General features: G+C 38.0%; 1 protein-coding gene across 1 annotated transcript; it reads left to right on the forward strand.

Annotated features, from left to right (window-relative positions):
* The first annotated feature begins 4 nt into the window (after positions 1 to 4).
* Positions 5 to 19,915, forward strand: KRIT1 (KRIT1 ankyrin repeat containing). The gene is made up of 17 exons (XM_067470303.1): positions 5 to 109; positions 3,958 to 4,074; positions 5,468 to 5,627; positions 6,671 to 6,763; positions 7,266 to 7,395; positions 8,530 to 8,773; positions 8,858 to 8,973; positions 9,377 to 9,520; positions 11,196 to 11,352; positions 11,685 to 11,792; positions 12,134 to 12,290; positions 13,137 to 13,288; positions 13,663 to 13,829; positions 14,142 to 14,229; positions 15,801 to 16,007; positions 16,823 to 16,939; positions 18,939 to 19,915. The coding sequence occupies exons 2-17, from the start codon at positions 3,973 to 3,975 to the stop codon at positions 19,005 to 19,007; spliced, it is 2,211 nt and encodes a 736-aa protein (XP_067326404.1). The 5' UTR covers positions 5 to 109; positions 3,958 to 3,972; the 3' UTR covers positions 19,008 to 19,915.
* Positions 19,916 to 20,851: the final 936 nt, after the last annotated feature.

Here is a 20,851-nt window from a genome sequence, read left to right on the forward strand (position 1 = left end):
GTTCCTCCGCAGCCGCACCGGAAGGGCATCTTCCGCCTCAGTCGCCGGCTGAAAGGGCGGGGAAGGGAGGATGCTGCCCTGTCCGGAGGGAGAGGCTTCTTCTGCGCCGGTAAGGGAAAAGGAAGGGAAAAAGGGACTCTGGAAGGCCAGGCCTCCTTCAAAATCCCACATTATCTGCTTTGAACTGATGTTTCGTCCACACCTATGGCAGGCATGTTCAGAGGTTGTGAGGTCCTGTTGGAAACTAGGAAAATTGGGTTTATATATCTGTGGAAGGTCCAGGGTGGGAGAAAGAACTCTTGTCTGTTGGAGTTAGGTGTGAATATTTCAACTAACCCCCTTGATTAGCATTTAATGTCCTTACAGCTTCAAGATCTGGCTTGTTACTGCCTGGGGGAATCCTTTGTTTCGGCCCCTGAGGCCCCTTCCACACAGCCACATGTTTCATCCACATCTATGGCAGGCATGCTCAGAGGTTGTGAGGTCCTGATGGAAACTAGGAAAATTGGGTTTATATATCTGTGGAAGGTCCAGGGTGGGAGAAAGAACTCTTGTCTGTTGGAGCTAGGTGTGAATGTTTCAACTAACCCCCTTGATTAGCATTTAATGGCCTTACAGCTTCAAGATCTGGCTTGTTACTGCATGGGGGAATCCTTTGTTGGGAGGTGACTGGGACTCAGATAACTGAGGCCCCTTCCACACAGCCACATGTTTCATCCACATCTATGGCAGGCATCCTCAGAGGTTGTGAGGTCCTAGGAAAATTGGGTTTATATGTATTGTTGAAGGCTTTCATAGCTGGAATCACTAGGTTCTTGTGGGTTTTTTCGGGCTATGTGGCCATATTCTAGAAGCATTTTCTCCTGACGTTGGGCTGTGTGGAAGTGCCCTGAGTATGGACTTAGACAAACCAGTTCAAAGCAGATATTGTGGGATTTTCTGCTTTGATATTCTGGGATATAGGGCTGTGTGGAAGGGCCCTCAGATAACTTAGGGCACTTCGACACAGCCCTATATCCCAGAATATAAAGGCAGAAAATCTCACATTATCGGCTTTGAACTGATGTTTCACCTACATCTATGGCAGGCATCCTCAAAGGTTGTGAGGTCTGTTGGAAACTAGGAAAGTGGGGTTTATATATCTGTGGAATGTCCAGGGCGGGAGAAAGAACTCTTGTCTGGTTGAGGCAACTGTGAATGCTGCAGTTGGCCACCTTGATTAGCATTTAATGGCCTTACAGCTTCAAGATCTGGCTTGTAACTGCATGGGGGAATCCTTCGTTGGGAGGTGACTGGGACTCAGATAACTGAGGCCCCTTCCACACAGCTGTTTAAACATCACGTTGAACTGGATTGTATTTATTTATTTATTTTATTTACTATACTTGTATACCACCTTTCTCAGCCTATCGGCACCCACATCTATGGCAGGCATCCTCAGAGGTTGTGAGGTCTGTTGGAAACTAGGAAAATTGGGTTTATATATCTGTGGAGTGTCCAGGGTGGGAGAAATAACTCTTGTCTGTTTGACGCAAGTGTGAATGATGCAGTTGGCCACCTTGAATAATATTTAATGGCCTTACAGCTTTAAGATCTGGCTTCGTACTGCTTTGTTGGGAGGTGACTGGGACTCAGAAAACTGAGGTCCCTTCCACACAGCTGTTTAAACTTCACATTGAACCAGATTGTATTTATTTATTATTTATTTATTTACTATGCTTGTATACTGCCTTTCTCAGCCTATTGGCGACTCAAGGCAGTTTACAACAAGTCAGTACACATAATAGCAAAATACAAATTAAGCATTAAAACAATATAAAACCACAATAAAACCCAACTATTATAATCAGCGTCTCCTAGTTAAAAAACGTTGTCCAAGTTCCATTGTCAAGTGATTCCATTTCCTATGTCAGTAAATGCTCTGTAAATGCTTGCTCATATAACCATGTCTCCCTCACTCTTAACATTTCGGCATTGTGGACTTAAACAAACCAGTTCAAAGCAGATATTGTGGGATTATCTTCCTTGATATTCTGGGATATAGGACTGTAGAAGGGCCCAGAGAGGCATGTTTCTGAGCTTTCGTGCTGTGTGGAAGGGTCCCCAGTTAAGAGCAGATATTGTGGGATTTTCTGCCCTGATATTCTGTGTTATATGGCTGTGTGGAAGGGCCCTCACATAACTTAGGGCCCTTCCACATAGCCCTATATCCCAGAATGTCAAGACAGAAAATCCCACAACATCTGCTTTGAATTGGGTTATCTGAGTCCACACTGCCATATATCACAGTTCAAATGCAGATTCAAAGCTAGTTTCAAAATCAATAACAAACTCCCACAAAAACTAACAAGGCACAGCAGACGAATTCAACCAGAGAAGCCAGCCATAGCAGAGCACCTGATGAACCAACCTGGACATAGCATATTATTTGAGAACACAGAAATGCTGGACCATTCTAACAACTATCATGTCAGGCTACACAGAGAAGCCATTGAAATCCACAAGCAGGTGGACAATTTCAACAGAAAGGAAGAAAGCATAAAAATGAACAAAATCTGACTACTAATATTAAAAAACTTTAAAATCATAACAGCAAATAAAGAACAACACTCAAACACAGGGGAAATCCAGACAAGAAACAATCGTGGACAAAGGATTCCCCCAGGTAGTAACAAGTCACACCTAAAAACTGTCAGGCCATCAAATGCTAATCAAGGCGACCAATTGAAACATTAACACCTAGCTCCAACAGACAAGAGTTATTTCTCCCACCCTGGACATTCCACAGATATATAAACCCAATTTTCCTAGTTTCCAACAGACTTCACAACATCTGAGGATGTCTGCCATAGATGCAGGCAAAACGTCAGGAGATAATGCTTCTAGAACATGGCCATATAGCTCAAAAAAACCTGTAACACTTCAGTGATTCCGACCATGAAAGCCTTTGACAATACAATGTGTAGAACAGTTGGATGAACTGTGGGGAATATGTTTCTGAATTTACTGTAGAATCAGGAAACCATATTATAGCAAACTTTTTTGTGCTGAATCTACTTTAGTTTGGACGAATACATTGATTTTTAGATTGTAGGGTTTTTTTAAAAAAATCACATGGCACGTCTTAAATAATTGATCAGTTATCACTTAGCAACTATATTATGAATACCCTATTAATTAAAGTAACTATTACTTTTTGAATTTAATTTGTCTCTGACCTCACTGTTTATAATTCCCCCATCATATTTTTATATTATCTGTAACCCAGTATAATACATGCATTTTATAAAGTGGATTGCATTCCATAAAATTTTATATGATAGTAAATGTGTTGCAAATTGTTTTTGCTGTGAGCTGTAATAGCACATCAGTTATTGGAAGGGATGTGGTGTCTTCATCCAAAATTACCGTGCCCAGTGACTTAAAAAGGGAGAGGATTTGTTCTTACTCATACCTCTGATGATTTCAAAACTGAAAATGATGTAATATCTTCAGTTCAGTGCACCCACTTCCCAGTTTGCTGTTGCAAGCTGCAAGGTAAACCCCAAAAGCTAAATATGATCCAGCCTCAAAACCCAAGCCATCTTTCTTCTGCAGCTACACTTCCTGACCAGCAAGGTCTTTTGTCTGCTTTCTGTCCATTTTTGTAGCACATTATTCATTTCTTTTAGGCTATTGTAAATTATTTTTGTTTTCCAGGGGGGGGGGGGTGTATTTGTGTTTGAAAAATATAGTGAAATTTATTTAGAAATTTCAAGCCAGTCCTCAAAGCACTTGGAACATAAATGCAGCTTTTGTTTTCTTTGTGCAAAAGAGAGAATTGAGAAGTATAATTCTAATCAATTTAAAAATTAATGCCTATAGTTTCTTAGCTGTTTTATAACAAACCCCTTTAAGCTTAATATTTATTTTTTGCTCGTGGTTTTCTTCCTTCGTTTTTTTTCCCACTTACAAAAGAAATATTGGTGAACCATGGAAAACCCAGACGCTGTAACAGAAGCTTATGTGGCTGTAATTCGTCCAAAGAATACTGCAAGCCTGAATTCTCGTGAATATCGTGCTAAATCATATGAGGTAACATTGTTTTTGTTTTTTAAAGTGTGAACTGAAATAGCATGAGGAGAGGGAAGATTCTGCAATTGCATGCAGTTATTGCCAGGGCTAGATATACTCATGATGACAACTGCTAATGTAAAATTCTTGGAATTTTCATCAAAAAATCAACCCTAAAACCCTGCGTTAACTTATCCATGGGTCAATTTAAGTACTTTACATTAACTCTGATCAAAAAAGGTATCATACCCTTATCTCAGAAGGGTAGCAAAAAGGAAGAGCTTAGTCTATCCTGGGAGAGTCCCAAAGAAATACTGACCCACTTTACTTTCTCCACCGCAATGCAGTTTCAGGCCTTTTTGAATGCCTTGGTTGGAAAATGGCAGTGACCAGGAGTGACTGGCCCTTGGAGGCAGCACTGGCCTTTTCCCCTTTCCATGTGTAGTGATTAATTGCAGATCACATGTTTGGCATACCGAGGTTGTCAAAATCATCCTCCGTTATGTCCAGGCAGAGCATGGAAAGACTCACATGAAACACTGAAGGGTTGCTTCTGGTCAGTGTACACAATACCAAGCTATATGTTTGGTGCTATAGACTGTTCTCATCTCTTTCTGTATTTAAAGACAATATCATGTAAGATGATTTCATGTAGCACTCTTGATTTTGCTCAAAAAAATTCTTCATCAACCTTGCCCAAAATAAGAATGGAAAAGGCTTGTGCAGTCTTGATAACTCCATATGGGTATTGTGGTTTCCACAATTAATACAAATGACTGAGAGACTTGGATTTCAACTTTCTCTGACACCTGATCTGTTGCTCAAGTTCTGATTACTCTTCTGAATCATCCTTGGCTAAAACTGACTTCAGGCATTGAATGCAAGCAACTCAGGGGCTAAATTACCTGTCTTGAGTGATAGATACGTTCTTAGCATTAGAAGGGAGCTGTGTAAAGGATTTATGAAATGACTTGGAAGGCATTTAAGTGGTGATGCACACAATGTGCCTGGAATATGTAGGGGTTAAAGTTGCTTCGATCTTTCTGCAAGAAGGAATCGGAAAAAGATTACAGCTCAACATTCTGAAGTATCAAGTGGTTGCATTCTCAACAATTGTGGATACAGATGGGATCAGACTGACAGCACAGACATAACAGGATTTTTGAGAGAAGTAGCATTGAGTCCACCAAGAGTTTTTAATGAGCTTGTAACTTGGGACTTAAATATTGGTCTCTATATGCTCACAGATACATTGCTCTAACTATTATGTCAGATATATTTCAGAATGTTAAACTTAAAAGGTTGTGTTTCTGGTAGTCACTTCAGCAAGAAGGATTGCAGAAATAGTGACCTTTTCTATTGTAATTTTATATCTACTTTGTGTTTAACTTGTGTTTACTTTTATCATTCCAAGATTTTGTTGCTTGAAATTCCAATTGAAGGGCATAAGAAAAAGAGAAAGAAAAAGTTACTGGAAACTAAACTTCAAGGAAATTGTGATGTAACCCAAAGCATCTTGGATTACATATTGGAAACCACCCAACCAATTTCACCAGGAAATCAAGGTATTAAAGGTAATGAAACATTTTTCCTCTTGTATTCTAGTTTTTCTTATAAACAACATAACTATAACCAGAACTTTCTTCCTGTATCGTGGCTGCTGGCACATAGCACAATGAGAAAACATTGTTCTGCATTCTCCAACTGCTGTCTGAAACAGAAAAGTTTTATTTTTTACAGCAGCGTTTCTCAACCTGGGAGTCAGGACCCCTGGGAGGGTTGTGAGGGGGTTTCAGAGGGATCGCCAAAGGCCATCAGAAAACATATATTTTTAATGGTCTTAGGCACCCCTTTGGCAGAGAAGGCTAAAAATCTCTCCCCCTGTCCTTTTCTTCCTTTTTGGAAACAGACTGCGAATCCTCCCACCAAAAGCCCTCCTCTGCTGTGATTGGCCAGCCTCTCAGCTGGCCTCTCAGCCAAGGGAGGGCTGTTTCTGAGACGCCATGTGGTGAGGGAAGAGCAGGCACGCTTGGCACATAGCAGCGTGGTATACATGCGCAGGTGAGGGAGAGCATGGGAGGCTGGAGTGAGGTTTGCGCCAGCAAGTCCCTTCAAGGCATGAGGGTTCTGTGTGGAAAGTTTGGCCCAATTCTATCATTGGTCGTGTTCAGAATGCTCTTTGATTGTAGGTTAGCTATAAATCCCAGCAACTACAACTCCCAAATGTCAAGGTTATTTTCCCCAAACTCCACCAGTGTTCACATTTGGGCATATTGAGGATTCGTCCCAAGTTTGGTCCAGATCTATCATTGTTTGGGCCACAGTGCTCTCTGGATGTAGCTGAACTACAACTCCAAAACTCAAGGTCAATGCCCACCAAACCCTTCCAGTATTTTCAGTATTGGTCATTGTTTTAGAGGATGAAGGTCTTTGTCTTGCCAATGGAAAGTGTGTTGGGGAAGGTTTCTTCTGCAAGAAAAAACTCTTTATCTTGTCACTGTTGATGAAAAGGGAGACTGGGATAAGAAAACACTTTTTTGGATAATATAGATTTTGAGTCCATATGAAAGAGTAATTTCAGATGTTTAATTGTGAAAAACACTTTTACTATGTACAGGAAAACGGGTTCTGTTAATGAAGACATTTCCTCTTGATGGTGAGAAGGCGGGAAAGGATGCATCTTTTTTTGTTGTGCCAACAGTAGTAAAAGGTAAATTTGATAGATGTATGTGCATGAAAGATATTTAGAGAACAGCAGTATAATTTCCCTAAATTCTGTAGTTCTAATTCATAGTATTTAGTTTCAATGAGTACTGCTTATATAAAAGGAATATCTATGGCTTTTTTAGATGAAAGAAAAATATTTTAAAGGGTCATTGTTTAGTATAAGAAAATAAAAAAGAATAGCAGTACTGTCTGAGGTGGTAGAAGAAGAGTCATTCTGGTTGCCACAGATTAAGTCACATATTCAATAACCAGTTGGGTTTAGGAGCCAAAGTCCATACAGAATTACACTGACAACTAATACGGCTTTTGAAATTAAAACTGTATTTGTTCCAGTTACAAAATACTGCAATTTGACTATGGTGAAAATTAGACTCTATGATGAAAATTAGACTCTATGATGTACTTTTGGAACACAGCAATAAAAACAAACTGTCATTTTTACAGCCAATGATTGGATTACTGAACACATCTTCTTTCCTTTGTAGATAATACAAAGTATACCTACAGTCCTGGGTGCCCAATTTTCTACTGCTTACAAGACATCATGAGGGTCTGCAGTGAATCCAGCTCTCATTTTGCTACACTAACAGCTAGAATGTTACTTTATTTGGATAAGTAAGAAATGCTTCAGTAGAACTGTTTGCATTTTTTAAATACTAAAAACCAAAGTATTTTCATACCATAATTTTTCAGAAAAGAATCTTTTTTTCTCTTGTACTATTAAAATAAACATTGGTGACAGAGAATTTTGTTACATTATGTTTTTGACTAAGTCCTAACAAAAATTGGATTTCTTATTTATGACAACAATATATTTTTAGTTCCGTAGGTCTCAAATACCATGTTTAGATGGGAATCAATGAGATCTGATATTTTATTGTTTACTGCTTATGTATGATTGTTTTGTATTATTTTAAAATATTGTGAGCCGCTTTGGTCCCATTTAGGGAGAAAAGTGGGATATAAATAAAGAATTATTATTATTTGATACACAACAAGATTAGTACACAGTAAACAAAATCATTATGCTGGCTTTTGTATTTGATCATTTCATTTCTGATTCAGACACTGGTCTCCAGAATAATAGTCCAATATTCAAATTCTTACAACTGGCTCTCACACCATACGCGGCCCAAGTCCCTTTTGGGAGATGGTGGCGGGATATAAATAAAATTATTATTATTATTATTATTATTATTATTATTATTATTATTTGAAACACAACAAGATTAGTACACAGCAAACAAGGTCACTATGCAGGCTGTTGTATTGGATCACACGTTGGACACTTCCCAAGTGTCTAGGACTATTGATGTATTGCAGATCCCAGTAGGGTGGCCTTTTGCAGCTAACAGATGGTAATTTTGTCAGTGCTGATTGTTTTTAAGTGCAGGCCAAGATCTTTAGGCACTGTACCCACTGTGCCAATCACCACTGGAACCACCTTTACTGACTTGTGCCAGAGTCCTTGCAGTTCTATCTTTAAATCCTCATTATTTGTTGTTGTTGTTGTTGTACCTATTTAAAAGCTTAGCAGAGAATTAAAATCTTTGTGCTATCTTTAACTTTGTGCCAACATATATTAGACTATATTGGTCATCAATACTTAAATTATGAATTAGAAAATGTATAATTTATTAATTAAATTATATCACTATTAGTATGATATTACATTATCCCATGCTAATGGTTTGCTAATATTTGACCACATCAACTATGCTAATACAATCTGTCCATTCCATTCTGTAGATGGTTGGAAGAAAGACATTCCCAGTCACATTCGATCCCAGCTTTATTCCGACCCTCTCCCTTGGAGCGGATTAAAACAAATGTCACAAACCCTGCATATGCAGTTGAACCTGGGCAGACAGAGAGCTCTCTCCACATGGGATACACTGCACTAGAAATCAAAAGTAAAATGCTAGCACTTGAGAGGGCAGATGTCTGTATCTATAACCCTTTATTTGGGTCCGACCTTCAGTATACCAACAGGGTAAGAGGAAGAAACACTGAATTGATATTAGTTAGATTTTAATATTCTTTGATGTGTACTCATTTTATCATATGGTATTTCTAGGTGGACAAAGTGGTTATAAATCCATACTTTGGACTTGGAGCCCCAGACTATTCCAAAATACAGATTCCAAAACGTGAAAAGTGGCAACGCAGCATGAGCAGTGTCATGGAAGACAAGTACTATGTTATCTCTATCCATTTATTTTGGTTACACTGGTCTGTGAGGCCTCAACATGTTTATTTAGTCAACTTCCATATCTGTTTCTTTTTTTCTAACCCTCCCAGAATTACAGAAGGGGTTAGATACCTTGAGGAAGGATATGCCCACCATCAAAGCAGTGAACAGTGAACTGCCTTTGAACTTCCCCCTCAAAGTGTGTTGCTTCCTAGTGTGAAATATACCATCAGTGCATGATGTCTGTAAAGTATCATATAGGTTTAGGTTCCAGTTTGTTCGTGTGCATTAATTCAAAGCCGACTCATTTGTTATTCTGTTCATGTTAGTATTCTCAGGATGTTTCCAATGGGCCAATTATATAACATCACTGATATATTGCATCTCTTTCAATATTCCTCCTAGGGAACGTCAGTGGGTGGACGATTTTCCTCTTCATCGTAGTGCTTGTGAAGGAGATTCTGAATTATTGAGCCAGCTTCTAGATGAAAACCTTTCAGTAAACCAGCTGGACAGTGACCATTGGGCACCTATTCATTATGCATGCTGGTGAGTGCAGGACTTTGTGCAAATGAGCTGAAAGGAATAGTTTCTTAATAAGAATGATCTATGTGTAAAAACCCCCACCCATTTCTAGATTGTTGTCATTCTCCAGTGAACTCAACAAGCAGAACGGAATACACAGCTATGCAGATAAAGGATGATATTAGGGGGTTAGCTCAGTTTTCATTGGATTCTGTGGGAGAAAGTGTGTCAGGAGAAAGTTGCCCTGACACTCTTTCATTGTGGAGGAGGACAGAGAAAAACTTGATTCATCTGCTCTTCTGCTCTTCCTGGTATTGTTTTGTATTTTGAAGCAAAGCAATATGAAAAGATAGCAGAAATTGTACTTACTACTTATTATTTACCACATTTATATCCCACCCTTCTTATCCCTAAAGGGGACTCAGGGCGAGCACTTGACGCACAATCGGTCATACATGCTGTTTTATTTTTTTGTAGCAATCCAAACGGAAGATTAGGAAGAATTTGAGTATTTGATTGTGCTTTGTTTTTTAAAAAAGATAAGGGGACAGTAGAAAGGCCAAAATTTTAGACCAACTCCAGATAATGGAATCATAAGGTTTAACTGCCTCAAAAATGAAATACAACCAAACTTCAGGATTTCATTATCTGGAGCCAGCTCCAGATTTCCTTTCTCCCATGTATGTGGAAGGAAGTAATTTACTCCTAAATGGGTTAATAGTGCTGAGGGTTTTATTGGTAAGAAGGCAGTCATTGAGCCTTGGATTAAGACCTGAAATGTCCAGGTCCAAGCCTCCACTGAGCCCTAAAACTCATTGAATGACTTCTGACTAGCCTATCTTACTTCGTGGTTTTTCCTGGTGACAAAGTCAAGAGGATGAACCATGTATAAAGGTAAAGGTTTCCCCTGCCATTGAGTCTAGTGGTGTGTGACTCTCGAGGTGGTGCTCATCTCTATTTCTAAGCCGAAGAGCCGACATTGTCTATAGTCACCTCCAAGGTCATGTAGCCAACATAACTGCATGGAGTGCCGTTATCTTCCTGCAGAAGCAGTACCTATTCATCTACTCACATTTGCATGTTTTTGAACTGCTAAGTTGGCAGAAGCTGGGGGTAACAATGGGAGCTCTCCCTGCTCCCTGGATTCGAACCGCCAACCATTCGGACAACAAATTCAGCAGCTTAGTGGTTTAACCCTCTGTGCCACCAGGGGGAACTTTGTACGCTCCCTTGAATTTACTTATGGGAAGAGAGAACATATATGTAACTAATATTAGCATTCTTTGTCTAAGAAAGCTCTATAAAATTCAAGGGTCGCCATAAATCTTGAAGGTGACTCAAACACAAACACACTAGTAGTAGTTGTCATCCTTATAGTACTATAACTAGCACAAAATTCCTCTTGAGGTCATGGACCATTCATGTTCACTCTAAATAAACTGCCTAAGATTTTCACCAAATTTTAAGAATTTTTCCACATTACATACAGAAATGGACCCAGGCAAAAGTGTTAAAATGGCAGGAAGAAATTTTGATTTGAGTTTTTTAGAGCAGTAATTAAGTAGCACATGCAATTTCTTCACTGAATTTCAAGGCTTATTCATTTTTGGGGGGAATTAATTTATTAGAGGTATTTTTACCTGAATTAAAATAATTAAGAAGTAAGTTTCATATACCACATATGTGTATCTACTTGTAGGTATGGGAAGGTTGAAGCCACGCGAATGCTGTTGGAGAAAGGAAAGTGCAATCCAAATTTACTCAATGGACAGCTCAGCTCTCCTCTTCATTTTGCAGCTGGAGGGGGGCATGCTGATATTGTCGAGATTCTCCTAAACCATCCAGAGATTGACAGAGTAAGATGCCTTTGTAACTATGATTGTGCAATTTCCCATACAATTCTGCCTTTTCAATACAATTTAGACTCCCAATTGTAATAGGTAAAAATATTAGAATGCTACTTGATTTAAACAGTGGCAATACTACACATCAGGAAGAGCTTCAAAGAAGTAATTTTATTGCAACAGCTTAGAACTGCTATTTCTATTGTACACAATACTTTGAATTATTTGCATGACGATCAGCTTCTTGAACAGTACAGTAAACATGTAGATTGCAACCGTTGCACTGTAATGTGGAACATTAATGTAGAGCCATATTTTATTATTTATCTTATTTCTCATTGTAGCACATTACTGATCAACAAGGAAGAACACCACTAAATGTCTGCGAGGAAAACAAACAAAATGAGTGGGAGAAAGCAGCTCATTTGCTGAAAGAAGCCCTAAATAAACAAGTATGCCCTGACTTTCCAGATATTTTTATGATTTAGAATAAGTAAGGAAACCTTGGCAAAGTTTGAATTCTCAAGTAATCTTTGTACAAAATTATTTTGCAAAATGCTGATATTTTTAAGTAGATTTGAAGTTTGCATTGGAATTTCAGAAACTGCTTGCACTGAGCTTTAGTGCTGCTTTTCAATGAAGTCTACATAAGATAAATATTTACCATGTTAATCTTTAATTAACTTAATTAATCCATGAATTTGTGTTGGTCTTTTTTGTGATCACTGAATATCCATTCTCCAAGTGGAGAAGGGCAGGTTACTAATTACACATTTTGATTTAATTTTTGAAGTATGAAAAAGTTCGAATTTATCGAATGGATGGGTCATACCGCTCTGTGGAACTGAAACATGGAAACAACACGACTGTGCAACAAATAATGGAAGGAATGCGTCTTTCCCAAGAAACACAGCAGTACTTCACTATTTGGATTTGCTCTGAAAATCTTAGTAAGTAAGATTTAAGAATGTTCTAGTTATTCTAATATATTACACAAATATCAAGAGCTGCAGAAAAGATAGATGTCTCTAACAAAGTAGGTTTCTGCAACGTTGCCTTAATTACTTCAATTTGTTTCTTTAACAAGATTTTTTTTAATTTCATGTCAAAGGCATTCCATAAACAAATAAGTTTAAAACTGATAAAATAAAGGGATCATGAGCAACTAAATAGTTTTAGACCCAAAACAGGCGACAGTGACTGCATTGTCTGTAGCTTTAAAACAGTTCTTCCTCCGTGCATGAGGCAGGGCATTGTGGGCAAGAATACAGATGCTGAGCTGTTTGTTTTGCTCCACAATTGCACAAGGTGGAAGATTCTAGGTTAGTGCCATTTTGCCAGGTTGTCTTTTGATCTGCCAACTCCACTTCTGAGTCTGTTTAAGGACTTCCAAATTTTCCACAAGATGAACTGTAATTCTGAAAGGAACCTTCCTTTTTAAATAGGGAACCGCATAAAGTACTGTGAAAGCATTAAAGCCCAGCTTGTCCTTATTTCTCAGATAGAGATTCTGACCTGGTGAACTTTTAAATGCAAAAACCTCTACAATACTGCATACTTAAAGCACTGCCATAATGATTCAGGGAGAGAAGAGACATGAATTAAAAACCTTATTTGGTCATATGTGCATCTAATGTTGAAGTGGAATTACTTTGATACCATTGATTTCAAGGGAGAAGAAAGTACTGGACTTTCTAGAAAATCATTCCGTAGTATGGTTTCCACACATTTATATGCAACTTGAAATATTCTGTGTCTCCTTGTTTGCTTTTATTTAAATTAAAGTTGTTGTTTAGGTCTCCAGCTGAAGCCATATCACAAACCTCTACAGCATGTTCGTGACTGGCCTGACATACTCACTGAGTTGACAAATTTGGATCCTCAAAGAGAAACTCCACAGCTTTTTCTGAGGAGAGATGTGAGACTTCCTCTAGAGGTTGAAAAAAAGGTTGGCATTCTATGTTCTCCTTTATGAAATAGCAGTAACATTGAACTTATTATCCATGCCAGCCTTGTGATCTTGCACCCATCACTAGTTGGTATGACAAGAACAAAGCTGATGAATTTATAGCTGTAAAGCTTTAAAGACCCATTTTTTTCAGTTAATTTGACAATCATTTATTCCAGCATGGGCAAACTTGGGCCCTCCACTTGTTTTGGATTTCAACTCCCACTTCCTAGGCTGTTCAGGTAGAAGCCGGCAAATGTGGCAAAGAAATCTTTTTTTTTTTTTTTAAATTTTCAGACTTTGGAATTCCAGACAAGGGAAGCTTGAACGGTACTAATGAATAATACAAAGCATTACAATTTATTTTGTTGTAGATTGAAGATCCGCTGGCTATTCTTATCTTGTTTGATGAGGCAAGATACAATTTGCTGAAGGGTTTCTACACCTCGCCTGATGCCAAGCTGATAACACTTGCAAGTCTGCTTCTGCAAATCGTCTATGGAAATTATGAAAGTAAAAAACACAAGCAGGGCTTCCTAAAGTAAGTCTATTTAAAATTATTTCAAAATTGGCTTGCTTTAAAATATAATTATTTTGAAAAGTCTGTCTATGAGATCTTTTTTGTGGGTGGCTAATATTGCTGATTCTGATAGATGGAATCAAGTGACCAGCAGGTGACTATGTGATCAAGAAGATAGGTCAGCACATTACAAAGTGTTCATGTTGTTTCTTTTAGAACAGCTTTTTTTTCCTGCTGCCTCTTTTCTGATCATTTGATTAAGTCAAAGATATTTTATTTTACGCCTGCTAAACAAGAAAAAAATAATCACATATTTTTGCTTTTTATTTCTAGTGAGGAAAATTTAAAGTCTATAGTACCAATCACCAAATTAAAAAGTAAAGCACCTCACTGGACAAATAGAATACTTCATGAGTACAAGGTAGGTTTTTTGTAAAGTACCATGATTTCCGAAGACCTCTCATTTTAAAATGATAATTTCTGGAATTTGTTGAGTAAATACAGAGAAAAATAGACCATTGCTTATTATTGAACCATTGTTGTTAGAGTATTATTTTTTAAAAGAAAGGAATAAAATTAACAACTCCCATATAATTCTATTATAAAAATCATAACAAATTAATAATAAATGTTATGTATAGTTCTGGTATACCATAGTTTAGAACAGTGGTTCCAAACCAGTGGTCTGCAAGATCTAAAATATGGTATGTGACCTCACCGTTACTACACCGTTGTAACAAAAGAGACTGGCCTTGCAAAATCCTCTTATAGTGCTGAGGCAATGGGGATGCCAGGAGGGGAAAGGCTGACTATCCACAAAAGGCATGACAACAAGCCTCCTGACTGCTTCTGCTGCTCCTCTTCCCTCCCCAAGCGGAGTCGTTCTACGTGGTGCCTGGAAGCAGGAATCCCTTGGTGGCTTCGCTTTTAGGCCTGTTCCTAGAGTTATTTGGCGTACTGATTCAGAAAATTGCATTGGATAGACCACATCAGCTCTAGATTATTAAATACAGTTTTCTGTAGGCGAGCACATGGCAATTATTGGATGGCATATCTTCTGTATGATAAACTAGAGCTAATGTGGTATATCCAATGCTGTTTTCTGAATCAGCACCCCAAATAACTAAACCAAATCTAAAGTTGACCAAAAACGGATTCGTAACCCTCTTGTTACTAATGTTGTAGAGAGGTTGGGAGCCACTGGTTTAGAAGGTTATTGTAAGCCTGGAATGTTCAAAAACTAAATGAACTCCCCTTTGAGAAAAGTTCAAATGTTTAGGGTTTTATTTTAGCTTGGTGGAGGGGCATGTCCTCATGTCCTACTTGTTAAATTTCCATAGCTATGTGGCTTGCCAGTGTGGGAACCAGATATTTTACTAGAGAGACCTTGAGTTTTCTTTTACTCACTCAAAACATATTAGAGAAGTCAGAGTATTATTTTATATCTTTTGACTTGCCCGTTTTTCATGCTGCACAAAATTAAACTTAATAGTCATTTTGCCCTTGCTGTACTCTTGTGAAAATCATTGATATAATTCATTCTGTACCAGTTCTGAATTCATTATATTTTGTATTAATTTCTCTGCATGTCATGAAATTTATTGTTCTTAAGCAGATGCATGCCTGTTATTTTATTCTGTCCAAGTAAACTGCATCCTATTGACAATGAAAACCATATTTATTTATTTATTTATTTATGCGCTTGTATACCGCTAATATCTCAGCCTAAATCGGCGACTCATTGCGGTTTACAACACTTAAAAAACAACAATATTCAGTTTAAAAGCATAAAACACATATACAATACAAATTATTGGGCCACCAATAACCATCCAATGCATCTCGTAACTGGAGTCGCAATCCAAATTCATCGTCCATGATTACCAGTCCTTTAGTCATCATAATTCGTTGCAACGGATTAACCGAATGCTTGTTTAAACATCCATGTCTTCAATCCATGTCTTCTCTGAGTATGTCAATTTCTCTTTCTAGAGTCTGAGTACTAGTGAAGGTGTGAGCAAAGAGATGCATCACCTGCAGCGCATGTTTTTGCAGAACTGCTGGGAGCTTCCTACCTATGGGGCTGCTTTTTTCACAGGACAAGTATTCACAAAGGCAAGCTCAAGCAATCATAAAGTCATCAGAGTGTACGTCGGTGTAAATATCAAAGGATTGCATCTTCTCAACATGGAAACAAAGGTAGGTTTGTTGGCCTTTTCACTATTCTATGAAGCTTCCTTTTTGCACAGGACATGTACAAAGGCAAACTGAAGTAATCAGAGTATACATAGACAGAAATGTCAAAGGAAAGCATCTTTTCAAGATGGAAACAATAGGTTTGTTGGCCTACCCTACCCAACCTCGGTGGCTATCTCTAAACCATCCAGTAAGCCACATATCACACCTTGAGACCAAGAAGGGCAAAATTTTGATTCCATGGCTTGTAAAGCCTATTCTGCTGGAGTACTCTTCCTTCCCACAAGCCTCATTTCTCCTAGCTTACTTTATCTATTTTTTCTATGCAGCCAGTTCCATTACTGTCTGGGTCCTGATTAGCTATGTCTGTGAAGATTAATTGATCCAGAAGTTGAGGTTAGAATTCTACCTTAGTTAATGCTTGGTCACACTAGCAAGAGGAAAATAGCCAAATTATTCCCATCAAAAGAGTCAGAACACCAGTTATTAAATAACATCAGTGATATCAGTTATTTAACAATAATGATTTTATTTATTCTTAAGTAAAGATGCAGCACACCTGGGGCTCTAAAATACACCCAAAATTCTCTTTTGTTCTCTCTAGTAGTGAAGGCCATACAGCAGAATGAATCTGCTTCTTCAGCATTGAGTTGGCAGGTACAAGGCAGGGATGAGCTCAGGAGATGAGAATTGCCTGGAGGAGGGAATTTCCTGCCCAGCAAGTGAAGATGTGATTCTGCTTCATCCTGGTCTCCAATGCAAATTAGGTTTGCACATTTACTGAACAATTAAACTTTTTGTTTCTTCTTGTATTGCAGGCATTGCTCATAAGTTTAAAATATGGTTGCTTTATGTGGCAGTTGGGAGATGGAGACACGTGCTTTCAAATACATAGTTTGGAAAACAAAATGAGCTTTATAGTCCATACCAAACAGGTAAGCCAGACATTGATTTCCCCCACCAGTTCATCTATAAAATGAAAATATGTGTGTATGTTTTCTTCAATGTCTTCCCATGGCTTGATGGATCTGGACCAGATTTAGCACACACAACTTAAAATATTGCCATGGTTTAAACTAAGAAATCTGCCTCTTTTGTTTGTTGCGTTATTTTTAAAATGAGGCCCATGAACCTCATATTGCTGCACTCAGAAGCATCCACAAGAGAGCAGTATATAGATAGAAATGGACAGTATCTCTTAGAAAAAGAGAGGGGTGTCAAATGGTCTGATATCCCAATTTGGCCACATGATTTGTTAATTGAGACTTCCCTTGCAAATGAAAAACAGCAAACTGTTGTATTAGAACAAAAGGCAAGAAACAACATGGGGCTACTCCTGGGACTGCCACTTTTTGATTATCTGGGAATGTTTTGTAGTATTGTGCTTTTTATTTATGTTATTATCCTGCCCACCTAGTGGCTAACAAGAATATTTTTTATGAAAGCAGAACTGCACTTAGAAGATGAAACCAGATTTAAAATATAATCTACTATAAGTAAATTAAAAGAAATAGCACTTAACCGTAAATGTCTCCCATATTAACTTTCTAATATTTAATATAAATATGTAAAAAGCCAATTTTGTGTAAGGAATTTTGAGTAAAAAAAATAATTCCTGAAACAAGGGGAGCATGTGTGTGCGCGCGTATTTTGTTTCCAGAAGCCTTAAATGTTTTGTGGAAGACAAGTTCATATTCTGCCTACTTTTTAAAACTGGCAATAGTTGTAGTGAATACTACACTGAGACATCAGTTTGTACAATGGGGCTTTCCTACCTCCTCTTCCCACTTCAACTCTCCAAAGCTGCTCCTGAAGGTCAGCAAACTCACAAGAAAATCATAGGACTCAGAACTTCCACTCAGAATCAACTCCTACTCGCTGCTCCATTTCATAGACTCATTGACTCTTAGAAATGCTACAAGAGCTAGATAGACCAACCCTCAACCATGCAGGAATATACAGCCAAAACACAGTTGAAAGACATCTATCCAACCTCAGTTTAAAGACTTCCAATTATGGATAGTCCGCCCTCCCTGGCAGTCTTTTCTTATTTTCTTATTTTAAAGGTGCTCTGCATAATGCTTAAGAAGACCTTCTGGATTTTTAAAAACCCAAAACAAAAATGTTATATTTATATTTATTATCTTGTCTGTGGGTCAGTGGCAGCTATAAAATTCAACAGCCACTTTCACCCCCTATAATTTCAGGAGGCTGCACTTCAACCCTGAGATCAGCTTGGATGCTGCAGAGATGCAAGAAAATTTGGTCAGATAGTAGTCATGGGACACTAAATCTTTACCTGAAATGAGGATGAATGAACATGATGTGAAGGAAAGGCAAAGACTAGAGAGTGAAACTTGCTCACTCCCCCAAAGAAAGCTTGTCTAATGGTTTTCTTGCAGCTACCTAAGAATTATCTGAAGGAGACAGAAAATACTGCATCATAGGGTGGAAATGTGTGAAAGCAGGAAACATCACTCTTGAATGTTATTACTATTTCTGCACACTTTGGGCCCAGACTGATTTGTCTGTCCTTAAGAGTCTCCCTTAATAGAAAAAGAGCTCCACAGTTCTCATCTAACATATTGCATGGAATAGGCAAGGCAGCAGGAAAATAGAAGAATTGCCAGGTATTGTACAGAAAGTTGTTCAAGCAGGAAACAGTTTTCTTATTTCGTGTCTTCAAGTTGCATGCAACCCATGGCTTGCTTTCATCCAATTAGGAAAAGCTTCCATTTCCTAAGCTGTTCATGAATCATATTCCAGGACTTTCTGGAAGATGCCATGATGCTCAGGATTGGCTTTTGGGAAACATGAGGAATTGGAGGAGGGAAGAGTGCCAAAGCTCAGTTTTACAAATAGACTCAAATTTACATAACATATAATATGTCAGTCCTACTTTTTGGAAAATCTTTTTTTTTCCTGTGTTTATAGGCAGGCCTCGTCGTAAAACTGCTGATGAAATTAAGCAGTCAACTGATGCCTAGTGAAAGAACTGACTGAAATGAATAATTGTGGATTCAATTGTGTTAAGCGGTTTTATATATACAGTATGTAAAAAAACATGTGCACATTAATTGTACAGGATGAGATATGTTATCTTATGCAAACATAATGTTATTTGTAAAGTGTACAGCAGTTGTTTTGTTATATGTTTTTGAAGTTGTTCTTAAAGTCAGGAGGAATAATAGTCTATGTAGAAAAAGTGTGCATATACCTGATTGGATAAGTTAAAATAATACAGTGAAATGCATGGTAGCTATTAAGCACCACTGGACATAGTGGAGCTTACATTTATGTAAAAATGTATAGGATTGTGCAGTAAGTTTATTCTTGTTTCATATTGTTTACAAAACTTTTGTTCCTAGGCTTCTCAACGAAAGCTCAGTGCCATAAGCTTCTTCTGTAATAGTACATGACAATTATTGAAGGTAGCATAAAGAGAAGAATGTATGAAATCCACAAAAACTAGCTTCCAAGGAAGGAGTGTCACATTGACTATATTCAACTTGATAATTGCTTATTAAACTGTATAATTAGAATTCAGAAGCTTGCACACTCCAGGGTTCCTCTGGATACCATTCCACCTCTGTCTCATGTAATCTCTTGAACATTAAGAAACCTCTGAAGCAACATTTAGTCTAGTGTAAAGATCTATAGTGAGAAGAGTGAAGTGAACAAGCTTCGTCACCCATGAGTTTTTATTCAGAAAAAGAAGGGTATATCTTTATGATACAGATACACCTTCACTCAACGTTTGAAATCTGAGGGCAGTGCATTACATTTTTCACATATCAGATAATTACATTTCTAATTTATTCTCATTTTTCTAAAGAACAGCATTTTGTAAAATATTTGTATAAGAATTGATGAAAAATATTTTTAAAAATAAAGTTATATTGACTATGCCATTATTGTTGTATTTAATAGTGTTGTACTTTGTTGCTTCTAATGTCAGAACTCATTACATGTAAAATGGTCATAGAATCATTGAGCTGGAAGAGACCTTGTGGGTAATCCAGTCCAACCCCCTGCCAAGAAGCAGGAAAATTGCATTGAATGCACCCCTGACAGATGGCCATCCAGCCTCTGTTTATAAGTCTCCAAAGAAGGAGTCTCAACCACACTCCAGGTAGAGAGTTCCACTGCTGAACAGCTCTCACAGTTGGGAAGTTCTTCCTAATGTTGAGGTGGGAATCTCCTTTCCTGTAATTTGAAGGCATTGCTCCATGTCCTAGTCTCCAAGGCAGCAGAAAACAAGCTTGCTCCTTCCTCCCTATAACTTCCCCTCACATATTTATACATTACCATAATGACTCCTCTCAGCCTTTTCTTCTGCAAGCTAAACAAGCCCAGCTCTTTAAACGGCCCCTCATAAGGCTTGTTCTCCAGACCCTTGATCATTTCAGTTGCCCTCTGGACACATTCCAGCTTGTCAACATCTCCCTTCAATTGTGGTGCCCCGATTTGGTCACAGTGTTCCAGGTGTGGTCTGACCAAGTATAAGAATTTTTCTGATGCTGCCATTTTCTTTTATGTGAATGCCCTAACACTTAAGATTTATAGATAAAACTGTCATTATGACCCAAGAAGGGAGATCATCTGGCATCTCCAATTAAAAGAATGTATCTTGTTAGAAATAAAACAATGAAATTTATACCTCCATCTTTTTGCCAAAAACGCACACAAGGGAGCTAGAATCCTCTACCAGGTAATATTATGTTCTCAGGTATGGTCTTACAACTCAAGCAGAAATTAATATACCTCTGTAAGGGATCTTTTTTTTAAAAAACCTTGCCAGTTGTATACCTCACACATATTAGAATCAATAGCTCACATCCATTCAA

This window comes from Anolis sagrei, chromosome 6 (genome assembly GCF_037176765.1).
Source record: "Anolis sagrei isolate rAnoSag1 chromosome 6, rAnoSag1.mat, whole genome shotgun sequence".
Classification (NCBI taxonomy): Eukaryota; Metazoa; Chordata; class Lepidosauria; order Squamata; family Dactyloidae; genus Anolis; species Anolis sagrei.

Bases quoted from the DNA above. Each gene is read 5' to 3' on its own strand.
- KRIT1 (XM_067470303.1), top strand. From the start codon at position 3,973: ATGGAAAACCCAGACGCTGTAACAGAAGCTTATGTGGCTGTAATTCGT. The intron at 5,628-6,670 runs GTAATGAAACAT...TACTATGTACAG, and splicing joins AGGAAATCAAGGTATTAAAG to GAAAACGGGTTCTGTTAATG. The intron at 11,353-11,684 runs GTAAGATGCCTT...TTCTCATTGTAG, and splicing joins ACCATCCAGAGATTGACAGA to CACATTACTGATCAACAAGG.